General features: G+C 31.0%; 1 protein-coding gene across 2 annotated transcripts in view; it reads left to right on the top strand.

Annotated features, from left to right (window-relative positions):
• flz (transmembrane serine protease filzig) overlaps window positions 1–12,988 on the top strand; it is a 48,573-nt gene extending 35,585 nt beyond the window's left edge. The window contains exons 4-12 of one of the 2 annotated variants that reach the window (XM_076401593.1): window positions 1,663–1,819; window positions 1,884–2,042; window positions 4,529–4,675; window positions 4,733–5,970; window positions 6,035–6,169; window positions 6,223–6,459; window positions 7,551–7,666; window positions 7,730–7,849; window positions 12,545–12,988. In XM_076401593.1, coding sequence (XP_076257708.1) covers window positions 1,663–1,819; window positions 1,884–2,042; window positions 4,529–4,675; window positions 4,733–5,970; window positions 6,035–6,169; window positions 6,223–6,459; window positions 7,551–7,666; window positions 7,730–7,849; window positions 12,545–12,709 — 2,474 coding nt within the window. In that variant the 3' untranslated portion in view covers window positions 12,710–12,988. The remainder of the gene's footprint in view (window positions 1–1,662; window positions 1,820–1,883; window positions 2,043–4,528; window positions 4,676–4,732; window positions 5,971–6,034; window positions 6,170–6,222; window positions 6,460–7,550; window positions 7,667–7,729; window positions 7,850–12,544) is intronic. The other variant, XM_076401594.1, reaches the window with a different exon arrangement.
• Window positions 12,989–21,831: the final 8,843 nt, after the last annotated feature.

Consider the following 21,831-nt stretch of genomic DNA (forward strand, 5'->3'; position numbering starts at 1 on the left):
ATATTTTTTAAATTTTTTTAATTAATTTTTTAATCGCTGAATGAAATAATTATGCATTGTCTTAGTTATACATGCATTATCTTTCTTCTGATATGTTTGAATTACTTTTCCTTCATTTGATGTTATTAATTGACGATTTTCGTCTTATTAATTCCATTTTATCCTATAGTATGCCCTAAGCCAGACTGGTAACCGTAGTAGTCAAGAAGACGGTATGGTACTCTTAGTGTTGCGATAGTCGAGAGTTCGAATGCCGCCCGAGCATGGCTATAAAGTTATGATTGTGTTTATTTGTAATTGTGAATATTCACATGCAAAAGTATAAAATTCGACCACAAAATTCTTCTGGTCTCTCAGCTAGTCACTCGCCAGAATTCAAATTAAGCAGTAGTCCGGACACTAAAATTTAAGGGTATACCAGTTTAACATTTAGCTATTAGATTATTCCTATATTAAAGCCCAAATCTTCATATAAATCACAAAATTTATTTAAGTGCTTTCTAACTGCCAGTTTCTTAACTGACGTTGTAACTTGAAACAATAACAACAATTATATTTTGCTTAGATTATCATAGAGTAAATTGTTGTTACAATTATATACTGAAATGAATTTGTTATGCAAGCAAACGATGTCTGATATATGTACACTAGATGGTCCATGTTATTCATTTTAGCCACTACTCTAAGCTATTTTACTAGAAACATTGAGAGAGGTTTTCGTTAAACCAAATAACTTCACAAAAGAAAAAATGGTCAACCTTGTCTGGCATATCATCCTGCCGATTTTTAATTACTTAAAAATGAGAACCTAATCAGGTGACTTTCATTATTAGAACTCTGCCCTTAAGGTGATTCGATTTAACGATTAAGAAACGTTGGTTAGTTTTTGTCAATTAACGCGACTTCCATCCAGAAGTCAAGTGATCCAGTCAATAAGTCCAAGAATAATAATATCTTAGAATATTTTTATTCTATTCTATATTCAAAATGAGTGTTGTTTTAAATTTCTTCTTTAAATTCAAATTTATTTTTTAAAATGGACATGCAATATAAAACCAACACTTTCTTTTGGTATCTTTACGATGTTAACTAACTCACGTAACTTCACTTTTAGATAATTAAAAACTATTTTGTGGGTTTTTTTTATGTTTTCTGGTATTACCACCTACATTGGACGTCCACAACGTGTTATTATTGTTTCTGATAAAGCGAAGTCCTTCAAGCTTCAAGCAACACTCTTCAAGCCATTGCTTCGCTACAACGGTATTTTTTCCATCAGAAATCAGTGTAGAATTAAAACACGAAATTATTTTCGATCCGTTGGTTTGAAACGAACAAAAGTAGTGTCATTCTTAGCACGGTAACTCACAAACTCACAAACTTATGAGTTGAATTTCATGAAATTTTAACAGCTTTCTTTTGAAGTAATAGAAAAAACACATTTATTAAAAACAATACATTAGCAAATTACTTTAGTTGATAGGATCTCTTATATCACCGACATCGTAATTGATATTAACGTATTCATGTCTAGTATTCATGTCTAAACAAAAGGTAAATTCGATACATAATTAGTAACTTCTGTTTAGTGCAATAATAATTCACACTTCCAATATTATTAAAATTTAAAATGAACGATAAACAAAACTCATCTATAATTAGGAAATGGAAATGATGCTGTTTTACCCACAGGAGATGACAACGTTGTGGTGGAAGTTGGAGGCAAACCTAATTGGTCAACCACAGGAGTCACACACTCTCAACTTGCCGATACCATAATTGACAACGATGATAACGAAATTAAACCAAGTTATTTTAGGTAACTAATAAAATTTACAGACAGTAGGAAATGTAGACAATGTAAATAAAAAAATATATTTTAGCCCAACGAGGAAACCAATCAACAAATTAAGCACATTATATCCCGAACAGACCACCACAAGATACGCAGATACTTATCCACCACCTATTTTACAAATATCTGTATCAAATGCTCCTCTTGGATATACACCATTACCGACTCTACAGAAGCCAATGTTCAGGTATATTATAATTTTAAAAACTAAACAAAAACTAATACTAGTAATAATAAAAACTAGTCTTAACCCAAAATATATTTTATATTTATTTAAGTACTTTTTCCAATTAATTAGAACACACGTCTTAAAATAGGAGTAGTAAGTCGATCAAATATGTTTCAAGAATTAGTCGATTTTGTTGCAGTTCAGCCTTAACTCACAGATGGAAATTCGGTCCATGACATTTTTTAGTTTAAATCATATGGTGCACATATATACAGATTATTTTTATATCCAGCCTTTTACTAATATTTCCAAACTGTTTTTGATATAAGATTTAGTTCCTAGACAATAAAAAATGTGGTTAAAAATTAATATTATTCTCACCGCTCGTCTGTACAATTTCCATGATTTTATCCGTAGCGCATCCACCACGCAAAATGTCTGCCCCTGATTGGCTGTTACTATATGAGAGTGTAATAAAAGATATTCATATTTTCAGCTTCCAGGCTGACGGTCCACCCTTTGTAGCAAAAATGGAAAATATAGCGTATTTTCTCTATGCCAGTATTCATACTTGGCGTCAGTTCAAACCAAACTCAACCAAACATTCACAAATCTGTTAAATCCGTTTTTTAGTACTGTATGTCAGGATTTTACTTTTATGGCACAAGATACAATTTTAATAAATCGTTAATTAGATAAATAATAGTATATTGTAGAGGTATACAGAGATTCTCGCTATTTTTTGTTAAAGGAATTTTTCGATATCAATATTAATGAATACATTGTTAAAAAATTTAACCCTCAGTTCACGTTATTATAATTATTATTAACCATCCTTCAGGTAGTTTATTAATGCAGTTCAAAAATACCCTTCGTTTTTCGAGTATAGCCAAGTGTCGATACAAATAAAATGTATTAGATATACAGAGACGTACAACAATATGTGTAAAGAACTTTAACAACAAATTATTAACTGTATGATTATATTGAATGTAATGTTGAATATTCTAAGAATTTATCTAAACTGCTACTGAGAAATAAATTTTATTTAATGTGATAGATATTTTTTCAAATTGCCAAAGTATGATTGAAAAAATTAGAACTGCTTGTTTTAGGTAACCTTTCTGTGAAGCTCCAAAGCAGAATTAGTTAACCTTATATACAATAATAACAAATGTATAATTTATTATTTAAAGCGTCTTTCAGTATATTTATATATAATTTAGATGATGAAAGCAAGCATATTTTGACATTGATATCATTGAATGATTGAGAGACCCTTTATGTCGTCCACCTACTATATGGTACCTTGATTGTCATTGGAGACATTTAAATGCTTATTTCTGATTTCTAATTTGTTGTTAAGACCTTCTTTAAATATTCTTAAACACAATCAACCACATAGATGCTGCTCGATATCACGTTTTATTGGCTGATAAAATTTAAATAAAGATCTACATTATATTTTTGAAATAAATTTATTGAAAACATTTCATATGAGTTTTAAATAACATCCAAACAATTCAAAAATAACATCATTTTTTTATTAATTAGTACAACCTTAATTTATATATTAACTTATTACTACTGTTCTGTTGTACTTTCATTAATAGACAAGCAAGGCGAGTACGGGATTAATACATCAGTATGTATTGCCCAATAAAAAAGTAACATCATGATAAACAATATATAACTGAAATCAATTTTTGAAAATGTAAAGTAAGTTTGTAATTTTGAGGAGACAAGATATGTTTAAATACTTAAATAAAATATCGGTGACAACCACAATAACGTTCAATAATTTATTTCATTTACCATTGTTTTTCTGTGCATCCATGATTATAACACTTTCTATATCGACAATATATAAATAAATAAAAGGATAAATTATATGCTAGTGTTGATGGTAATAGTGTGATGTTGATAAATGAATAATAACTAAGTAACACAAATTCAAATGAACCCATCAAATCCTTCGCGGATGTTATCACAGCAATTCAAAAAACAATAAAACGACTCGATCACAGACTATCTGGTTGGTGAACGCTGCAAAATAATTTCCCAAGATCATCTATAGAGTGTTGAATTTTGTGACTGTCATTCAGTAAGCATATACATTATTTTGGAAATCTTGAGATAATGGTTACGAAATGTAGCAATTTAATTACAAAAGCATTATGTTCATTAATATTAAAGAGTCAAAGTTATGTTGTCAAACTATGTAAATAAGCAGAAATTCTAATTATAACAGTAATAAGAATGTAACTCCAAATAAGAGAATTTCCAAATTTGTCGTGTACTCCAAAAAGTTCTTTATTATCAAAAATACACAGAATAAAGTGATGTGTACATTAAAGGTACTATTATTATCAGATAACACAGTATTATCTTTGAAACGAAACTATTTGGCTTGAAACAATTTTATTTCAATGTTTAACCTTAAAATAAATCTTTTATATATTATATAGAGCAGATCTTTCTACTAATTTTATTTTTAATTTTAGACCAAAACCAACTAAACCCACTGACGGAAATTATATCTTGGTACCTACTATAACACATGAAACAAATCCGACTAAAACGAAAGACGAGGAAGTATTTGTCAAGATTGCAAATCAAACTTCCACTACGGGAGAACCCCTAATGACTTTGTAGGATGTTGCTTCTACTTTCATGATTATGTATAATTAATTATTGTTATATTCTAGCTCGTACGTTACTTCATCGCAAAAACCTCCAGCTACCTCCAGAAAGCCTCCATCGACGTCTTATGTCTTCAGTACTACCCTTCCACCTAGAAGAACTCAACCGACCAAGAGTACCAAGCCTTCGAAAAAACCAGTGAAAACAACCGTTATTAATAAAGTAGCAGCTACTACCTCAAAGGTTCCAAGCACTTCCTATATATATAGTTCAAGTTTTGACGCATCCAGCTTAAAGCCTACCAAAGCCCCTAAACCACCAAGTACCTCGTATGTTTACAGTTCGACCTTTAGACCTTCCCCGTCAACCCAATCAACATGGGCTAGTTCCTCTCCAAATATTTATCAGTCTAGTTCCACAAATAAACCTCCATCGACGATAAGTTCTTCTGTGGCCGGACCATCATTCACTGTTACCTCGCAAACATTGGGTCAATATTCTCCCTACCCAAATCCAGCTCCAACACTGATCGTCCTAGGACCAGGCAATCAAGCCGATGACTCGTTGGTGGTGGAATCATCCTCGACAACACCCAGGCCTACAACGACAACGTCCAGACCTATTAAAATCAGCGCGCTTCCTCAAAGAAAGCCTATAAATCATGTCACAATAAATAATCATGTAACTCAAAACATATATAGCAGTGAACGACCTCAAACTAGTAGCATCAGTGGTCAAAACGCAGTTCCATCGCCCACTGTTATTATCACGCCAAAGCCGGTCATATCATCAACTTATGCCTCAACGGCAAGTACTACTGATAGTGACGCAGACAGTATTGTTGTGACATCAGTCAATGATATGATCAACTTTCCACCAGATCGTAATCCTAATATAACTTATCCTGGTTTGAGCGATGCTGATATTACAACACCTGCATTCGTCGAAGATGACACCATGAAGGAAAAGCTCGAATCCTTTGTAAACCAAATTATTTATGGGCTACAAGGACCATTCAACGATTTGAAAGATGTCATTGATGTGAAAAATACTACACAAGCTCCCACGACAACTACTAAAAAACCCCCACGAGTAACTACCAAGAAACCTGTAGTGAGGCCCAACACACTAAAAACCACCACCAAAAAACCTGCGACTACTAAACGCCCTGTTACTTTAACAGTCACCACCAAAAGAACTACAACAACCACCACCAAGAGACCTGCTACAACAAAGAAAACTCAAACAACTACTGAAAGTCTTATAGAAACTGTCACCGATTTTGATGGTAGTTACAGAGATGGTGAGAATTATTTTTAATACGCCATTATTATTTTTCATAACCCATTATTCATTCTGTTCAACAGTTTGCGGTGTCAGACCTTTGGTCAGAGCTGGAAGAATAGTTGGTGGTAAAGGAGCAACTTTTGGTGAATTTCCTTGGCAAGTCCTAGTTAGAGAATCCACTTGGCTTGGACTTTTTACTAAAAATAAATGCGGAGGTAACATAAATATTCAGCTTTTATTATACTTAATTAACTATACCATTTTTTAGGAGTCCTCATTAATGAAAAGTACGTTATGACTGCCGCTCACTGTCAACCAGCAATTTTCGCCTCCCTGGTTGCGGTATTTGGAGAGTTCGATATTTCCGGAGATTTGGAGAGTAAGAAACCAGTGAGCAAGAACGTTAAGCGAGTGATAGTACATAGAAAATATGATCCTGACACTTTCGAGAACGATCTAGCTTTATTAGAGTTGGAAAGTCCAGTCAAGTTTGATTCTCACATAAGTATGTACACAATATGTTCTAGCACTTTACTAACTAATTAAATTAAGTGAATGTTATTACCTTAACTATTTAAAAAGACAGCGCTTCAATATTTAGAAAGTAGAATTTAAATATTCATAGAGCAATAAAAAGTTTTACCCATAAAAGGACCGAGACGTATATATACATACTACATTTTTAATTAGCATGTCTTCCTTATTAACACTTACAAAAGTTGGTCGATTCTTTCCCAAACATTTACTTTACAGATAACGTTAAGGTCACATTGAATGACTTTATTTTTAAGTATATTGAATAATAAGCTACCTTAGTTGATTAATAATATACTAAATTGATTTTATTCTATATTTTTATGAAAACATAAAATGAAGCCTCTAAAGACTAAAAAGTTCTTGCATGTATTCTGACATGCCCTATCAATCTGATTTGAAGTGAAAAAATACTTTAAAAAGGCATTTGTTGAGAATAAAAATATCAATAAATACATTATTTATCTTCAGTTTACATTGGTGTAATGTTTAACCATCCTTTAGATAGTTTATTAATATGTCCTAAAACACTGTTTTCTCCAAAAAATCTGCATTTTAAAAATAGATCAATCAATGGAATATTCTGATTATTGAGTACAAAAATATTGTGTAGAAAAATAATGAAATAATATATTTTTATAATTAGATAGATAGATTAGATGATTAGATCTATGATTAGATGTATTATTTATTTAATATATCTGAAAATAAACTTTAATGGATTTAATCTTATGGCAACTTGTAAATCTTGGTTAAAAATATTTCATTAGAAATTTAAAATGGTGGTTATAGCTTTAGCATATGCAAAATATTTTTCTTATTCATGTTACACAGAAGACTAGCTACAAAGTATTTGGTTTAGTTTACCAAAAGTTTAGCAAAAGCACTTGGTGGCTCCCATAACGTAGAAAAACTCGACAGTGATTAAATTGAATTAACTTAACATTTAAAAAAGAAGTGTTATTAAAAATCAATATGTATCAACGGTGTACAATTTCGTGAATTTAGTTCAATAATGATTACGATTTTAAATATATGCCTTATATTAGCCTGAAATTTTAGTTCCTATATGCTTGCCTCGAGATAATGAAGATTTTACTGGCCGAATGGCAACTGTTACTGGTTGGGGTCGACTGAGATATGGTGGTGCTGTTCCTTCAGTACTTCAAGAAGTCCAAGTAAGTTGTGAAAGAAAGAGTAAAGCTTAAAGGAATCCCAATAACAAATATAATAATTAACAGGTTCCTATTATGGAGAATAACATTTGCCAAGACATGTATAGGACAGCAGGACATTCCAAGGTCATTTTGGATTCATTCCTGTGCGCTGGATATACAACTGGCGAGAAAGACTCTTGTGAGGTAAAATTGCCCCAATTTATTTTCTCTCATATTAAATGTATTTCATTGAGTGTACTCATTATCAATTGGATTCTCTATATGTCCTCCTTTCAGAATTCAGAATATAAAGGAGAAACCAAGAAAAATACTAATTAAATATAAAATGCGTTAATTCAGATCATAAAATATAAGTACTAGTGTGATTTATTACGACACAACAATGTCTCTTAAAAAACAAAACCTGCTGTAAAAAGTAGAAGAAGCGTAAAAGAACGAGATAATGTTAGAACATCCTTTTAAAAAACTTGATTAGGCAAAAAAGTGATTTTTCTTAATATTATAAAACCGGTGAGGTATTTAATTGGTATTTAAATATCCAGAAATCCATCGAAAAAACCCATTCCACTGGGCTATTTCCAAAAATCACACATTTCTCTACTTAATCACATCCAAAAACTGGAATTGTCTCTAGCTCCAAAAGCAGATAAGAGTAAAAAGCTACTACAGTAACATGTTAAGAAAGAAACTATTTCTTAAACAGGATTTATTTTACCAAAATTATACTATTTATTACCGCTATATTTCTAGTTATTCCCTGCAAAATGTTTACATTTGTTTATCCTATCTCCTATACATATCATCACATATTTATATAGGATATATGAGAAAGTTTAACCTTCGACTGGTAACTTAAAGTAATGAAAATTATGTTGTATGCACTGACTTTCCAGGTGGATTTAAAATAACAAAGTGATGCTCTAACATTAGATTGTTTGATATTATAGATGTTATATTAGCTGGAGTCGATATGTCGATTGACTAGGAGTTGCATATATTATAAGTATTTTCCCATCTTCCCAACATAGGTATACCATGCTGAAAAAACGATATTAGTTTAGTGATCGGTAATCCAATCATCGACCCATTTCCGTCAATAACAATACGTCTCTATATAGCTTACGTCAGTAGATATCTGTAGTAACTAAATAATTCTGCTTTTGTCAACTCGCAATGCACTAAATCTTGCGCTAATTAGTGTATTTTTTATAATATCCATATATTGGAGAATAAGAAATATCGACATTTCTTTTTGAATATATGGATACTTTTTTATAATATTTAAAAAAATATTTATAAACAAACTAATTAACATATCGGCCCTAATAATTATTTTAAATTAATAAAGAAATTAATTGATTTTAAAGGTTTTTTATATATAACATCTTTGAAGAAATATCGAAAAATATCGATACATCAATATATGTTAGTTGATTCATCAACTACTAATCTGCGTTAAAATTTTTTGAAAGTTTAAAATTTTTCGTCCATTAATTAATTTCCTAAAACCCAAAAAAAACCCTTCTGTCTTAGATAGCCGACTACGAAGTGACAAGAGAGTTTGCTTCTCAACCAATACGCTGACATTAGTACCTCAGAACAAATATTCTTCACCAAATCTCTTCTCAGCTGCTTACTTAACAATAAATTCCACCAATTAAAATATATGCAAGCACCTAATACTTGATTTCAATTCGTATTTAAACTTAGTTTACTCCCGATACTTTTTTTTTTATGATCATTTTATTTATGATTTTTACTACTGAATACGCTTTAAACATTTAAATACTTCAAACAATTTTTAGGATAATTTCTTTTGAAACAAAAAAATATCTGCAAATATATTATACAAAAATTGAATATGTTTTTGCAGAGCCGTTTCCCCTTTGATCCTTTCATACGCCATAATCCTGAATGCGTAATATAAATTGCTTACCACATCATACCCATGTCAAAACCAGAAATGACGTGAACTGTAGGCTTGTTTTGTTATGAAATAGCTAATATAAAGCACATTAATTTACTTCATTATGTTAGTATATTATTCTTGAATATATATAAGTCTCATATTATTTCGATGGATTTTTTAAATTAACCTCTTTATTATAAAAAAATTAGGTTTTATATATATAAGCTTTTCCAAATTAAATAATTATTTAAAAATAGCCTTGGTGAAAGGTAAAAATGATGTTTAAGAAGAAGTAATGGGCATTTTTTTAAAAATAATTTCTGAGGTGTTCATGACATGTTCATAAATAGCAGACTAATAATCCATCACTAATCTCCCAAATATAATATTCTAACAAAGTTTCAAAAATATTTAAATACCAATTAACACTTAAATTCATAATTTTCAAATTACATTATAAAAACGCTCTCTAATCTAACAATTATTACTATAATCATATTCATTTAACATAAAAAAATATTATCTATTTTCACAAAGTTACAGTATATTTACTAAAATATTGTAATATGCTGATAAAAATATAAATGAGAGTTTTAGTTAACAATGGTGTTGCATACAATTTGGTAATTAATAATTAATAAAATATTTAGATATAACATCAATCACACACAGTTCAATTTTCAAACCTCTTAACTTACTTCGCTTGAAAATTATATTATATTTGGTTTTGTTCTTATTTTGGACAGCTTTAGAGACTGAACATATATGTTTTTAAAAGTTATTAAACTTCTTCAGGCGTCTTACGATGGTTCCATTAACTGTGTGCGATTGCGAGATAATTTACTAAATCCATTTGAATTGCGAACCAGTGTTCGTTAATGAGATGCCATCTCTCCACTGTTTTTCGATATAGTATTAGATGCAATACAAAAAGTATTAGAGGGAGATATGGCCTTGGGGGTGGTGCTATAAACTTCTTGACCGCTCTCATACTTGTTAGTTATATTCACTGCTACAGATGTTGAAGATTTTAATATTCTTCCTGATATAATTCGCACTTCAGATTCATATGACGTTGTATACCAGTTGTTGTTCTTGTTGTTGTATATTTGTTCTGGTAAATATTAACGGGATTTAGTAAAAGCAAGCGCAGTAGCCCTCCAAGTATTTGGATCAATAATACTGGAGAGTAAACTTGGTTGTTGAGAAGAGAAAACAACGTTGTAGATAAAATACAATTTAATTTATCTCGGCTTTGCGTATACTAGTGCACAAAGACGAGTTTGTTTATTTAAATGAATAATATAAAAATATATACAATGAATGTGAACATTGATAAGTAATAATAAAAAATTATAAATTGGATGGAAATTGATTTCGGATAATACTGATTCTATCATCGGACTACATGGCATGTAAGAATTCATGGCCATACGACATATAAGAACTCTACTGTTCTTGATTCTCGACTTCCATTTTTGACACCTTTTCTTTCTTCTTAATTTGACGTTTCTATACTTACTCTCGACACTTGACTGCTCTGACTAACTCTGTAATTCTGTTCTGACTGTTATTTCGCTAATTCGTACTCTTGACATTTTACTGTTTCTGATCTTGGTTCTGTAACTCTCATTCTTTTAATTCTGTTATTCTCTCAAATTCTGTTTTCGGTAAATTCTGATTTTCATTCTTAAAGCAAGTTTATAGTAATAGCCACCATAAGGGGTTCTGTTCCAGATCTAACTTTTAACACACATCGTCTAGCTCCGATACCTCAACCCCCATTTTCCGGAACTCTCGACGACTAGATGATGATACATCCTTACTGCTAGGCACATGTTTTCTGCTTGCACGGTGCCTTTCTTATCTTGGCCTAGCTTCACCAGACAATACGACATGCTAGAGATGCGATAAAGTGCGATATTGTATATTGTCTCAAATCATAATTATTATTAAAAAACACTTAAATGTTTAAATTAAAAATGTTCGTAAAATTTAAATTAAACACTTTTCGTGAATATAAATAAATGTAATTACGTCGCAACAGACAGTGTTAGAGTCTGACATGTATGAGCTTGAGATGTTTCTCTTCGATACAGTATTAGATACAGTATTAGAAATGAGGCCATTCGTTTAAATGTGACAATCTTGAATATTCCTGTCGAATTAAAAGTGAACGAATTCCGCATAGACTTCTGCGGTGAAGAAGAAAGGTGGCTGACTGCCAAATGTGTAGAGATTTAGTGAAAAATGTCCGGTGCGGCACTAACATCAACATATTTACCCCCAAATGTTGACTATGGATTAATGATGATGATGATTGTATTTGCACTTACTTAATAATTATATTGTAGCTTCTAGATTTAGATATTTTTAGATTTTGGAGATTCTAAATTGCAATATTGCGACCATATTTTCATTTTCGACAGAGTAATTTAAAGGTTAAACAAATCGTTTCCACACTTTGCTCTACAACTATCCAGTTTGAAATGCAATATAGTAGTAATGTTTTTCAAGAGATACTTTTAAAAGATTTCACTTACTCAATCATACATTTACTCAACCACCCCAACTTTAATATATTTTAATATAAAAGATTTTAAATACATACACATATACAAGTTCCCAAGAACAGAAAAAGAGTTTTAGTTTTCATTCCTTTCATCTGTTTTGTTGCTTTTTTTCCACAATAAATATAAACCAATGACATAGATATAATTTAGACTATAGCAGCTAGTCAGTAATTAATGTGTCTACTAAAAACCTTTATATATTATACTAAGGACTATGGAAAAACCCGCGAATTTTTAAATAAAAGTCAAATCTTTTGTATTTATAAATCTTGTGATAAAGAGAAAAAATAGCTATAAATATGAGTGTCATTAAAAATCAAACTTTTACAACTGTATCTATTTCTACACATTTTTTAAAGTAAGTTCTCACTTTTAATTACATTGTTATTATTTCAGGGTGACTCTGGTGGACCTCTAGTTCTCCAACGACCCGACGGACGCTACGAATTAGCTGGAACCGTGTCTCATGGCATTAAATGCGCAGCTCCATATCTACCTGGAGTCTACATGCGCACCACCTACTACAAGCCATGGATCACAAGTATCACCGGAATACAATAGAACAAAAACATTGTATGCTTTATCGTTGTGTACATAGGACAATTTTCTACTAGGTTTTAGTTCGAATTGAACCATATTTGGTTGATGACAAAGTCTGATATTCCTCGACATTATTGTAACTGCTAAAGGCGAGACGAGAAAAAAAATTTCGATATGAACTAAAAGGAATGAAGATTTGTACTGAGATAAGTGTTTTTAGTGTTAAAACAGAATTTGTAATTAATGTAAATTAGTGTTATTTATTTATTTTTAATTTATTATAAATATATACCAATTTGGAAATATACATAATTTGTTTTATTCTGATATTATTTATTAATATATTATCAATTGTATTTTAGTGTGTAACATCTTTAATATCTTAATTTTTTTTAACAACTTTCGCCCATTTTTTTAGATAATCTACAAATTTCGTAACTATATAAAACAACTGATAAAATAATAATGGGAACAATAACTGCTGAAGAGGTTAAGGCGACAGGACGTTCCTATGCTATTACGGGAGTGCTGGGTTCGAATGGTGGGTATGGATATACTTTATGTTTCAGACCGACAAGCAATCCGAGAAGGAATAACAATTCCAGTTACGCAAGCCGGGAAAGGCCGGAACATCTTTCATGGTATGTAAGTTGGTCACTGAGAAGTTGGTAGGCTTAATACCATCGTTCGCCTTAAATTATAGGTTCAGTCAAAATTAGGGTGATTTTAAGGTAAAAATTATAAAATTTTACCAAAATTAGCTGGTTAGATAAATAAGGAACTACTTTTAATTAAATTTGTTGCTGAAAATTCACTCCACTTGTGTTTTCAATAAAACCAATTTCAAATCCATTAATGGACGTCAAGGATGTGCACAAACACGCCTTCACAATTCCACCAAGAAATGGATCGGGGGAATAGTAATTCCCCTCCAAATTTTTCATGTGTTTCAAAGGGAATAAATTCGTATAAGTTTTAAATGTTCAATTATATTGTGCCGCCTTTATCCAATGCCTTTGGCCACCTTTGTGGCAAAACTATAATTCTATCACTGTAGTACTTCTGAGATTTTAATCGAAAATCAGTCAGCAGGTAAGCCTTGCACCATTTGCAGAATGTTTTGCAAAAACGAGAACAAATGGTTGTCGAGCCGAATTAAACGATGGATGTATCTCAATTTTTTGCAGCTCTATCAATTTTTGTCGAATCACTAAAGATATATATGGTTTAACGTTCTCTTGAATCTTTATTTGCACTAACTGTTCAAAGCAAAGAGTCGAAAAGATTGAACCAAATTCCATCAAACATTTAAAACATTTTAAACCTTCCTTGGCGTAAAGCTTCTCTAGGCTTCGACCACAAACTATTTCGCATATTATTTTCGTATGTGATTCCATTTTCATCATTAGATTGCCTCAAAAATGGTTTCGTTTTTACAGTAAATTCATGTGGAATCCAAATATTAAGCTACTTCTGCTTTCCAGTATAGCTGATATGATTCAAAACTACTTTGTGGACAATATTTAGTTTCATAACGATGTCGAAAGATAAAATGTTGACACTGGCATTCACGTAATAACCACACATTCTCCATCATTTTTGAAGTCTGGAAGGCGACAATCTTTCAACTAAGCAATTGATTGGTGAAACGACTGCCTTTATATCTATCATTCATAAAATTTTGTTATATATGTCACTCATTAAGAAGAAACCTTCTACATTACTTTGCTGAATTAGTTTTTTAATCTATGATAAACCTTTATCATCTTCACCTTTCATTTGCTTCTTTAAGATTTAAACTACATTATCTCTGCACTAAACGACACATAGACGCTCAGCATTATTTGGGTTTGTGCAATATAATTGACCGCACGTAGACGAAATTGAAAGGTTGCGCAATATATTGTGTGATTCTCAAAATCTTGGAAATATATTGCACAAACGGGGATATATTATGCCGTCTGTTGTCAAAATCGCGCAATATCAGGTCAGTTGATCGACAACGCCAACACAACCTCCAATATCGTCTCCATATAGTACAATTTTTTGCACAAACTAAAATATTATACAATAATATTGAGCGTCTGTGGGCCACTTAATTCTGAACTAGCATATTTTTTGATGTACAAAACGTAAAAAACAAAAAGTAAACAAAAATGACATTATATTAATGTCTTATTATAAATATTTTTTACTATGAGCTATCCACTCTTGATGAAGAAGCATGTTTACAGGATATGAACTGCTTCTACATTCACTTTATACACCAGATTATCTAACGATTATATGACCAAGACACCATTCCATGGTTTTTACAAAATTATATTAGAAAAGCTTAGAAAGTTTCAAATATTTACACAGATTATTTTATATTATCCTCTAAATTGAAAATCTGTCTCGAAATTAACTCCGAATCAAATAACATCCAAAAGTTTTATAGTAATACCAATTTATGTATATGTAACATAATATAATATTCAGTTAAATATTAATTATTTAATTGAAATAATTATAGTACAGCAAGATCTCTTGGTTTTATTATATTTTATGCTAGGTGTACTTCTTTTTTCATATTTAACGTATAATTGTTTCTTCTGGCTCACTAATAATTTTAATAATATTTTTCATATATTTCAAAGTCTCCCTTTTACCAACGAGTGTTTCTCTGGACTGGACCTATATTTTAACGTGGACCTCGAATCTTGGTCCAAGACATTAAACTTAGTGACTGTCTAGTGACCATCCCAGAAGACACCCGGTCTTACCCAGCCTGATTACTGGTATGACTGAGGTAGTTATTCCTTGTTGGATTTTCCGCTGTTACCTATAAAGACATTTACAATTACAATCATAGACATAAAGTACGTATATGCCCAAGCAGGACTCGAACCCGTAATTATCGCAACAGTAGGAGGACCGTCCTGTCGCCTTAACCACTGTGCCACCCAGCTGGCTTTAATAATATTGTAACTCCAATAGGTAACTTCGATATTTATTTAGAAACACAGTTTAAAACATATTCTGTAACGAGTCTCATATAAATAGGTGCTTAGTCAATGCATTTGGTGCTTGCATGTACACGTATTATTTTTATAGTATTATTATAGTATTATAAATAGTATAGAAATAGTAATAAATATTTAAATTTTTTGCAGCTTTGCTTAAATTTCTGACCGTATGGTGTCGAAAGACGGATATTGGTTAAACCATATATTCAAGCTTAAAGAGTTTATTCTTCTGCAGTAACATTTTAATTCGGTTTTAGCAGCCCCTAACAGCATTTAAAACACCACCCCTTGCTAATCCCACCATATGCACATCAAAACTTTATTTATTGCCTATGCTTCGGTGTCAATATGGATGGCTCTCCTGGGTTAACTAATTTTTGCGCTTGGAGTTGTAATAAATTAACATTTAAGCGCCAGAATCCCTATACTCCACAGAAAACTATTATTTTTACCTGCCAAACAATAAAACCTCTATGTTGAAATGGTTTGAATTTTCAGTCAGTTTGTGTTGTAGCCGTTTTCCTTCTTCGCTATTTACATTCCATGCAAACAGTTAACTCATCAACTACTAAACGATCTGAATGTACCTTAAGAATCTATGCTGGAATTTCGGCCACTAAATCACGCTATTCATTATCTTCAAATAATTTTGACCATTCTGGTTGTTGTTTCAAAACTGTCAATTTTAGGTCGCTGAAACTAAAACTGAAATATGACGAAGCTGCATCACCATACATTTTTGAAACTGTTTGATGCATTTCGGCAACAGATTCCTTCAAATCAAATAACAAAAGCTGAGTTCTATGCTGAGCGTTTGTATAGACTTAACAATTGAGTATAATCTATTCAAAACAGCAGTGAACTCGCATCATCAATGTGTACCTGCGCAAATTGTAAATTCCTTTTAAAATCAGAGAATATTTCCTTCTCATTTTATTCTATTTAAAAAGAGATAAAATGCTGTCTGACAATTTCGAACATCTAACCGACTCAGCCTGCCAAAGTCGTCCGTTTGTCAAACGTCTGCAAAATTATTTAGAGTTATAGAGAATAAAATACAAGCATCTTCCTTTATAACTTACAAAAACAGAATTAGTTATTCTGTGGTGATCCGGTTTACAAACCAACGTTATCTGGACGCTCTGCTCGCTTTTATAAACTTTAAATCGCTGTGTGTTATTACTTTTATTCAAAATGCTGAAGCTAGACATAATGGATTGCGTCTCTAATCAGTTACTTCGAACAGGAACCAGATAATAGAGTATAAACTTGCTAGTAAAATTATTTAGAGATAAGCATTTTTACTGTTAATTAGAAAATTGCTGGGGTTTTTATTGAAAACTTTTTAGCAGCTGAGTTGCAGCCGTACTTATTATTAGTGTGGATACGGGCACTGAAATATACCAAAAAAAAAAGAAAAACATAATATTGAATCCACCGAAAAGAGACCGTGCTTATACGAAGGGGTGATGAATTAAGATTAGCTTGATGTTAGCTCTATCAGAGATCAAATATATGAAATACCTGAAATACCTACATACCTACAATAGTGAATATTGCTTTTAATTTAAACATAACTTAATACAATTATCTCAGAGGAAGCTGTTAATCTGAAAAGTATCCATAAACATCTTAGAGGTATAAAGCTTTTTGAGGTATGTAGAGCATCATTTCATAGACTGTTAGGTAATATAGGATTTAAATATTGTAAAAATAACCTACAAAGAGGTAGAATGGAAGTTCCAGACATTGCTTTTAAAAGAATACAATTTTTAAAAGCATAGAATAAAATTAAGGAAGACTTATTATTTCAATATGTCTATTTATATGGGACTTGAATATTTCAGACGAGGACCAAAACACCCAATAGTCACTCATGGCAAAATGATAATAAAAAATAGTGTTAAGATAATAAAAGTTGACGGAAAAAAGTAACCGTTGCAATAAAAATAGATTAGGTTTTATTAGTCATAACATTTTTTTAAAGTTTATTGCAGATATATTGTTCCTTATGCTGTAAACAGGAATGGTTAATAACATTGAAGAAGAGATAGACAAATGATGGAATTGTGAACATATGTTAGATATATTGGAAATTAACAGCTAAAAGTTAATAGCTAACTTTAATGAAATTTTCTGAATATGGTAATACAATACCGAAAATTTGCAACTGTGTGTGTAATTTTTCACAATATACATGAGCATTTGATTAAAATGTGTAAGGACCGAAAGAATACTAACTGTTTTGCAGATATGGCAAATACAGTGATTATATCTAGTTTTATCAAGAAAGATTTATACAGGTAGTAACAGTACAAACTAAGAAGAAATATAGTGATATCAAAATAACTTGATGAGTTGATAATATATGCATTAGATGAACTATAATGTTAAAATAAATTATACTTTATATAACAGTACTTTTTAATTTAATAATATATTTTTTTTTAATTTGAATTTTGTTATACGTCATAACCAAAATGAACTAAAACTCAGAGTTGATGCGACAATATTGTGACGTTTTGACGTTCAATGCTGTTTTGAATAGACTATATATTACGAAGAAAGCTGTTATTTTGTGTAGAGATATGTCAAGAATATCGAATTTACCAGTAAAGTCAGGTTGTTTAATAGTTTTGATTGATACTTTACATGCTTACCAAAAGTTTTCGCTGATCAAAATTAATGGAAATATCTATTGTAGGGTTGTTTTTAAACCCAGCGCGTAAAACAAAAATTGTATTTAAATAAACAATATAAGATAATCAAACATCTTAAATATATAAAAACAGAGATCAAAATAAATGATATAACAACTACTTACTCACTAAATGGCAAAATAAATAAGGCAAATAGGCGTGTGAGATCCTGATGTTCGAGGTGGTCGGGTGGCAATTCTGCAAACATAACAAAAAGTACCTGAGCAACCAATCTTCAATGACAACGGTGAAATTAAAATATTATTGACATATTACGTAGATAGATGCTCCTATTGTCAGGTAATTAATATACCGGTACTAAGAGTTAAAATACTGGCATATATAATGGTATCGGTAATAATGGTATGGATAAGTGAATATATCGACAAATACTGGTAACAGATGGTAACGATAATCTCAAATAAAGTCAAAGACAATGGTAGGCAATAAAACGATAGATTAACCAGGATGGTTAGCAATACTCTTAGTCCATAGCAGTCAATAATTGACGGACAATCATTATAAAAGAGAGAATCATTATAAAACAGACAATAACTGATAACAATGATAAACTATGCTAGGATGAAGTATGATATGTGCACATGGTACCAACGGAAACTAGCACGCGACGTACCAGCTTATGTCCTAACGCTAACAACAATGACGTGTAATGAGATTAAGTAAAGTAAAGCGCGAGATCTGCTGTCACTAAGGTCAATAGGCCTCGCTAGGATTAAGCTAAATTCCCAAAATAAATAAACAAATAAATAAATGAACGGAAATGCTAGTAGTTCAATAATACTTCTCCAGCTCCAGAAATGATGAACCTGCAATGCGTACAAGGGAGAAAGTCAAAAGCCACGCGCTAGATACGCTGCCACCAAGAGCCAGCAGAAACCACTTTCGGTGGCGTTTATATATTCTTCAAGTTATCCATAGATCATAACTATGCATCAGTAAGTTTAGCCACTTTGACGTTAGTTTCTTTATTATAAAATAGTTATAATTTATATTTACACTTCCAACCATAAAACTGATTATCTTTGATTTGCCATAATCTAAGAATTATGGAGAATATGCGACGAGTCGAAGAAATAATAAAATAAAATAGAATAAAAGATATAACGATGGATGGATGAATAATTAAATAAGTAGAGCATAATGAATAAAGAATGATACGTATAAAATAATAAGTGAGAATTATAAATTAGCTATAATAAATTTAAAATAACAAATAGAATATGAGAAATTAACGCCAATAAATATATAATAATAATTAGGACATAATAAAATGAGATTTAATAAATAATAAATTAAATGAGAAAGCTGGAATACTCTGTTAAGCTCAGCTTGGGCGGCACAAAATACAATAAAATAAACTGGACGATGACAACGTAGTGCCTCTGACCATCGCGTTTTTAGAAATGAACTTTTATGAAGTTCTAACATCCGTAGAACGTGATCATGTCTGGCAGATACAACCCCCAAAGCAGTATCAACCCTGTTGCCATTCATGGCAATTATTTCTGTTGATAAGTATTCGCAATGGTGACAAATCATATGATAAAAAAAAGGAGCGGAAATCCCTCCAACTTTCGTTATATTATCGCTCAAACCTTTTTTTAAACAAACACTTTAACGACCCAAAAATTAAAAGGTCTAAAATATCGAACCACGAGTTGAAATTCTAACTACCATGGACATTCGGAACGATTTATGATTTCCTTGAATGCTATGGGTCTGTGTCTGCATTTTAGAAAAAAATTTCGATAAAATATAAACAAATAAAACTCGGTTTTACACTATATATAATATTAGTTATATATAAATATAATAACAAATTGTATTCTTATTTTTGTTATTTCATTAATGTCAACCAAGGCAATCGAAATAATATCTTTACAATTGTCATAGTCATCCGAATACATGAACGGCAGCTTTTTAAATTTTAAAAATGCACCAACGGTGTGAATTATAAAATAGACTCTAAACCGCCTAACACAGATATTGATTTAACGCTATCCTAGTCACTCTGATAGGCTGCTTGAACGCCCCATCATTGATCCTAGGTTAGTGTTTCAACGCCAATCGTCTATTGTCATCGTTACAGTGTCTGTTGTAATTAAATTAAATGAATTTACCCATAACGTTCTCTGAATAATTAAAGAAATGAAATGATAACTGCGACCACTTTCAGTCTAGTACATTAATATTTTAATAATTATCGACTTTATTATATAAAAAATATATTTATGAGTCAATATAATTGACAATCTATTGAACAAACTATGTACTTATTTTTATTTAAGTAAAATATTTATTTATTCACATTGCTTTCAATCATTAATCAAATAAATACATTTTAGTGAAGAGAGTTTCTAAACACAATAAATATCAAACAGATAGTAATCAGATAAGCCATGATCCCTATTATAGGTTGGATAAATCAAAAGTTCTAACTATTATTTCATTCCATTCTTTATTCCAATCCATTTTTTATCGAAACACTAAAAATGTGTGTGCTCTAAAGTTGTAACTATGGAAAATAACGCCTCTCTTGTTCGTTAATTTATGGTGGATTATTTTAATGGTAACCTGCAATCGTGTTAGTTGTTTTATTTCATTTGAAGTAATAGTTTGGCTAGGTTCAAGCAGCTCATGATGAGCACTTCCAATCCTAAACCAAACACTTCGCATCACCCGCGTTGACGTCAGTGTGGAATTTGGAACCGTTTATGAAGCTACTTCTGAATTCGGCTTGGCTTTAACATCTGACACGAATCCATCCATTTATTGATCCTATAAGTGCTTTTTAGTTAATATTTTGATTTCCTTCATGTGGTTCAGTTAAGCCTGTTCAGACTACTCAGCTAAATTATATGGTATTGATTGAAGTACATGTTGTTTCGACTTTAACAACACTTTGTTTTAACAGAAAGATATTAAGAAATCATATTTTTTATTATAAAATAACAATTTTAGGCGAGATTTCCACATATCGGCATGAGGTGGTAGAGGAGTTATTGATTTTTGAAAATTGGCCCATTTATTACAGTTTGAAACTGTATGGTAACAATATTGTGTTAAATAGAGTACAATACCAAGACAAACATAAAAATTTTTGTGGCAATCCATTAAGGCTCACATCCAGGTTCCATCATGATTTCTCAAAATCACCTCTCACGCCGTTTATTATATATAGCAATATCATTACTTCTAAAACTAAAACAATATAGTTTTATTTATTCTTAAGTTTTCCTCTAGAGTTGGAAACCTATAGTTGGAGACTTGTTTACAACATCGTCAAAAATATACAGACTGTATAGCGACAAATCTATTTTCAATAAATAATTTATTATCATAATATATAATTTATTATCATATATATTATTATTATTATTATTATATTTTATAACTGTTCTATCATGTTAACATA

Source organism: Rhynchophorus ferrugineus, unplaced genomic scaffold (assembly GCF_030347505.1).
Source record: "Rhynchophorus ferrugineus isolate W39M unplaced genomic scaffold, kcgeb_rfMv2 rfM4, whole genome shotgun sequence".
In the NCBI taxonomy this organism is placed as follows: Eukaryota; Metazoa; Arthropoda; class Insecta; order Coleoptera; family Curculionidae; genus Rhynchophorus; species Rhynchophorus ferrugineus.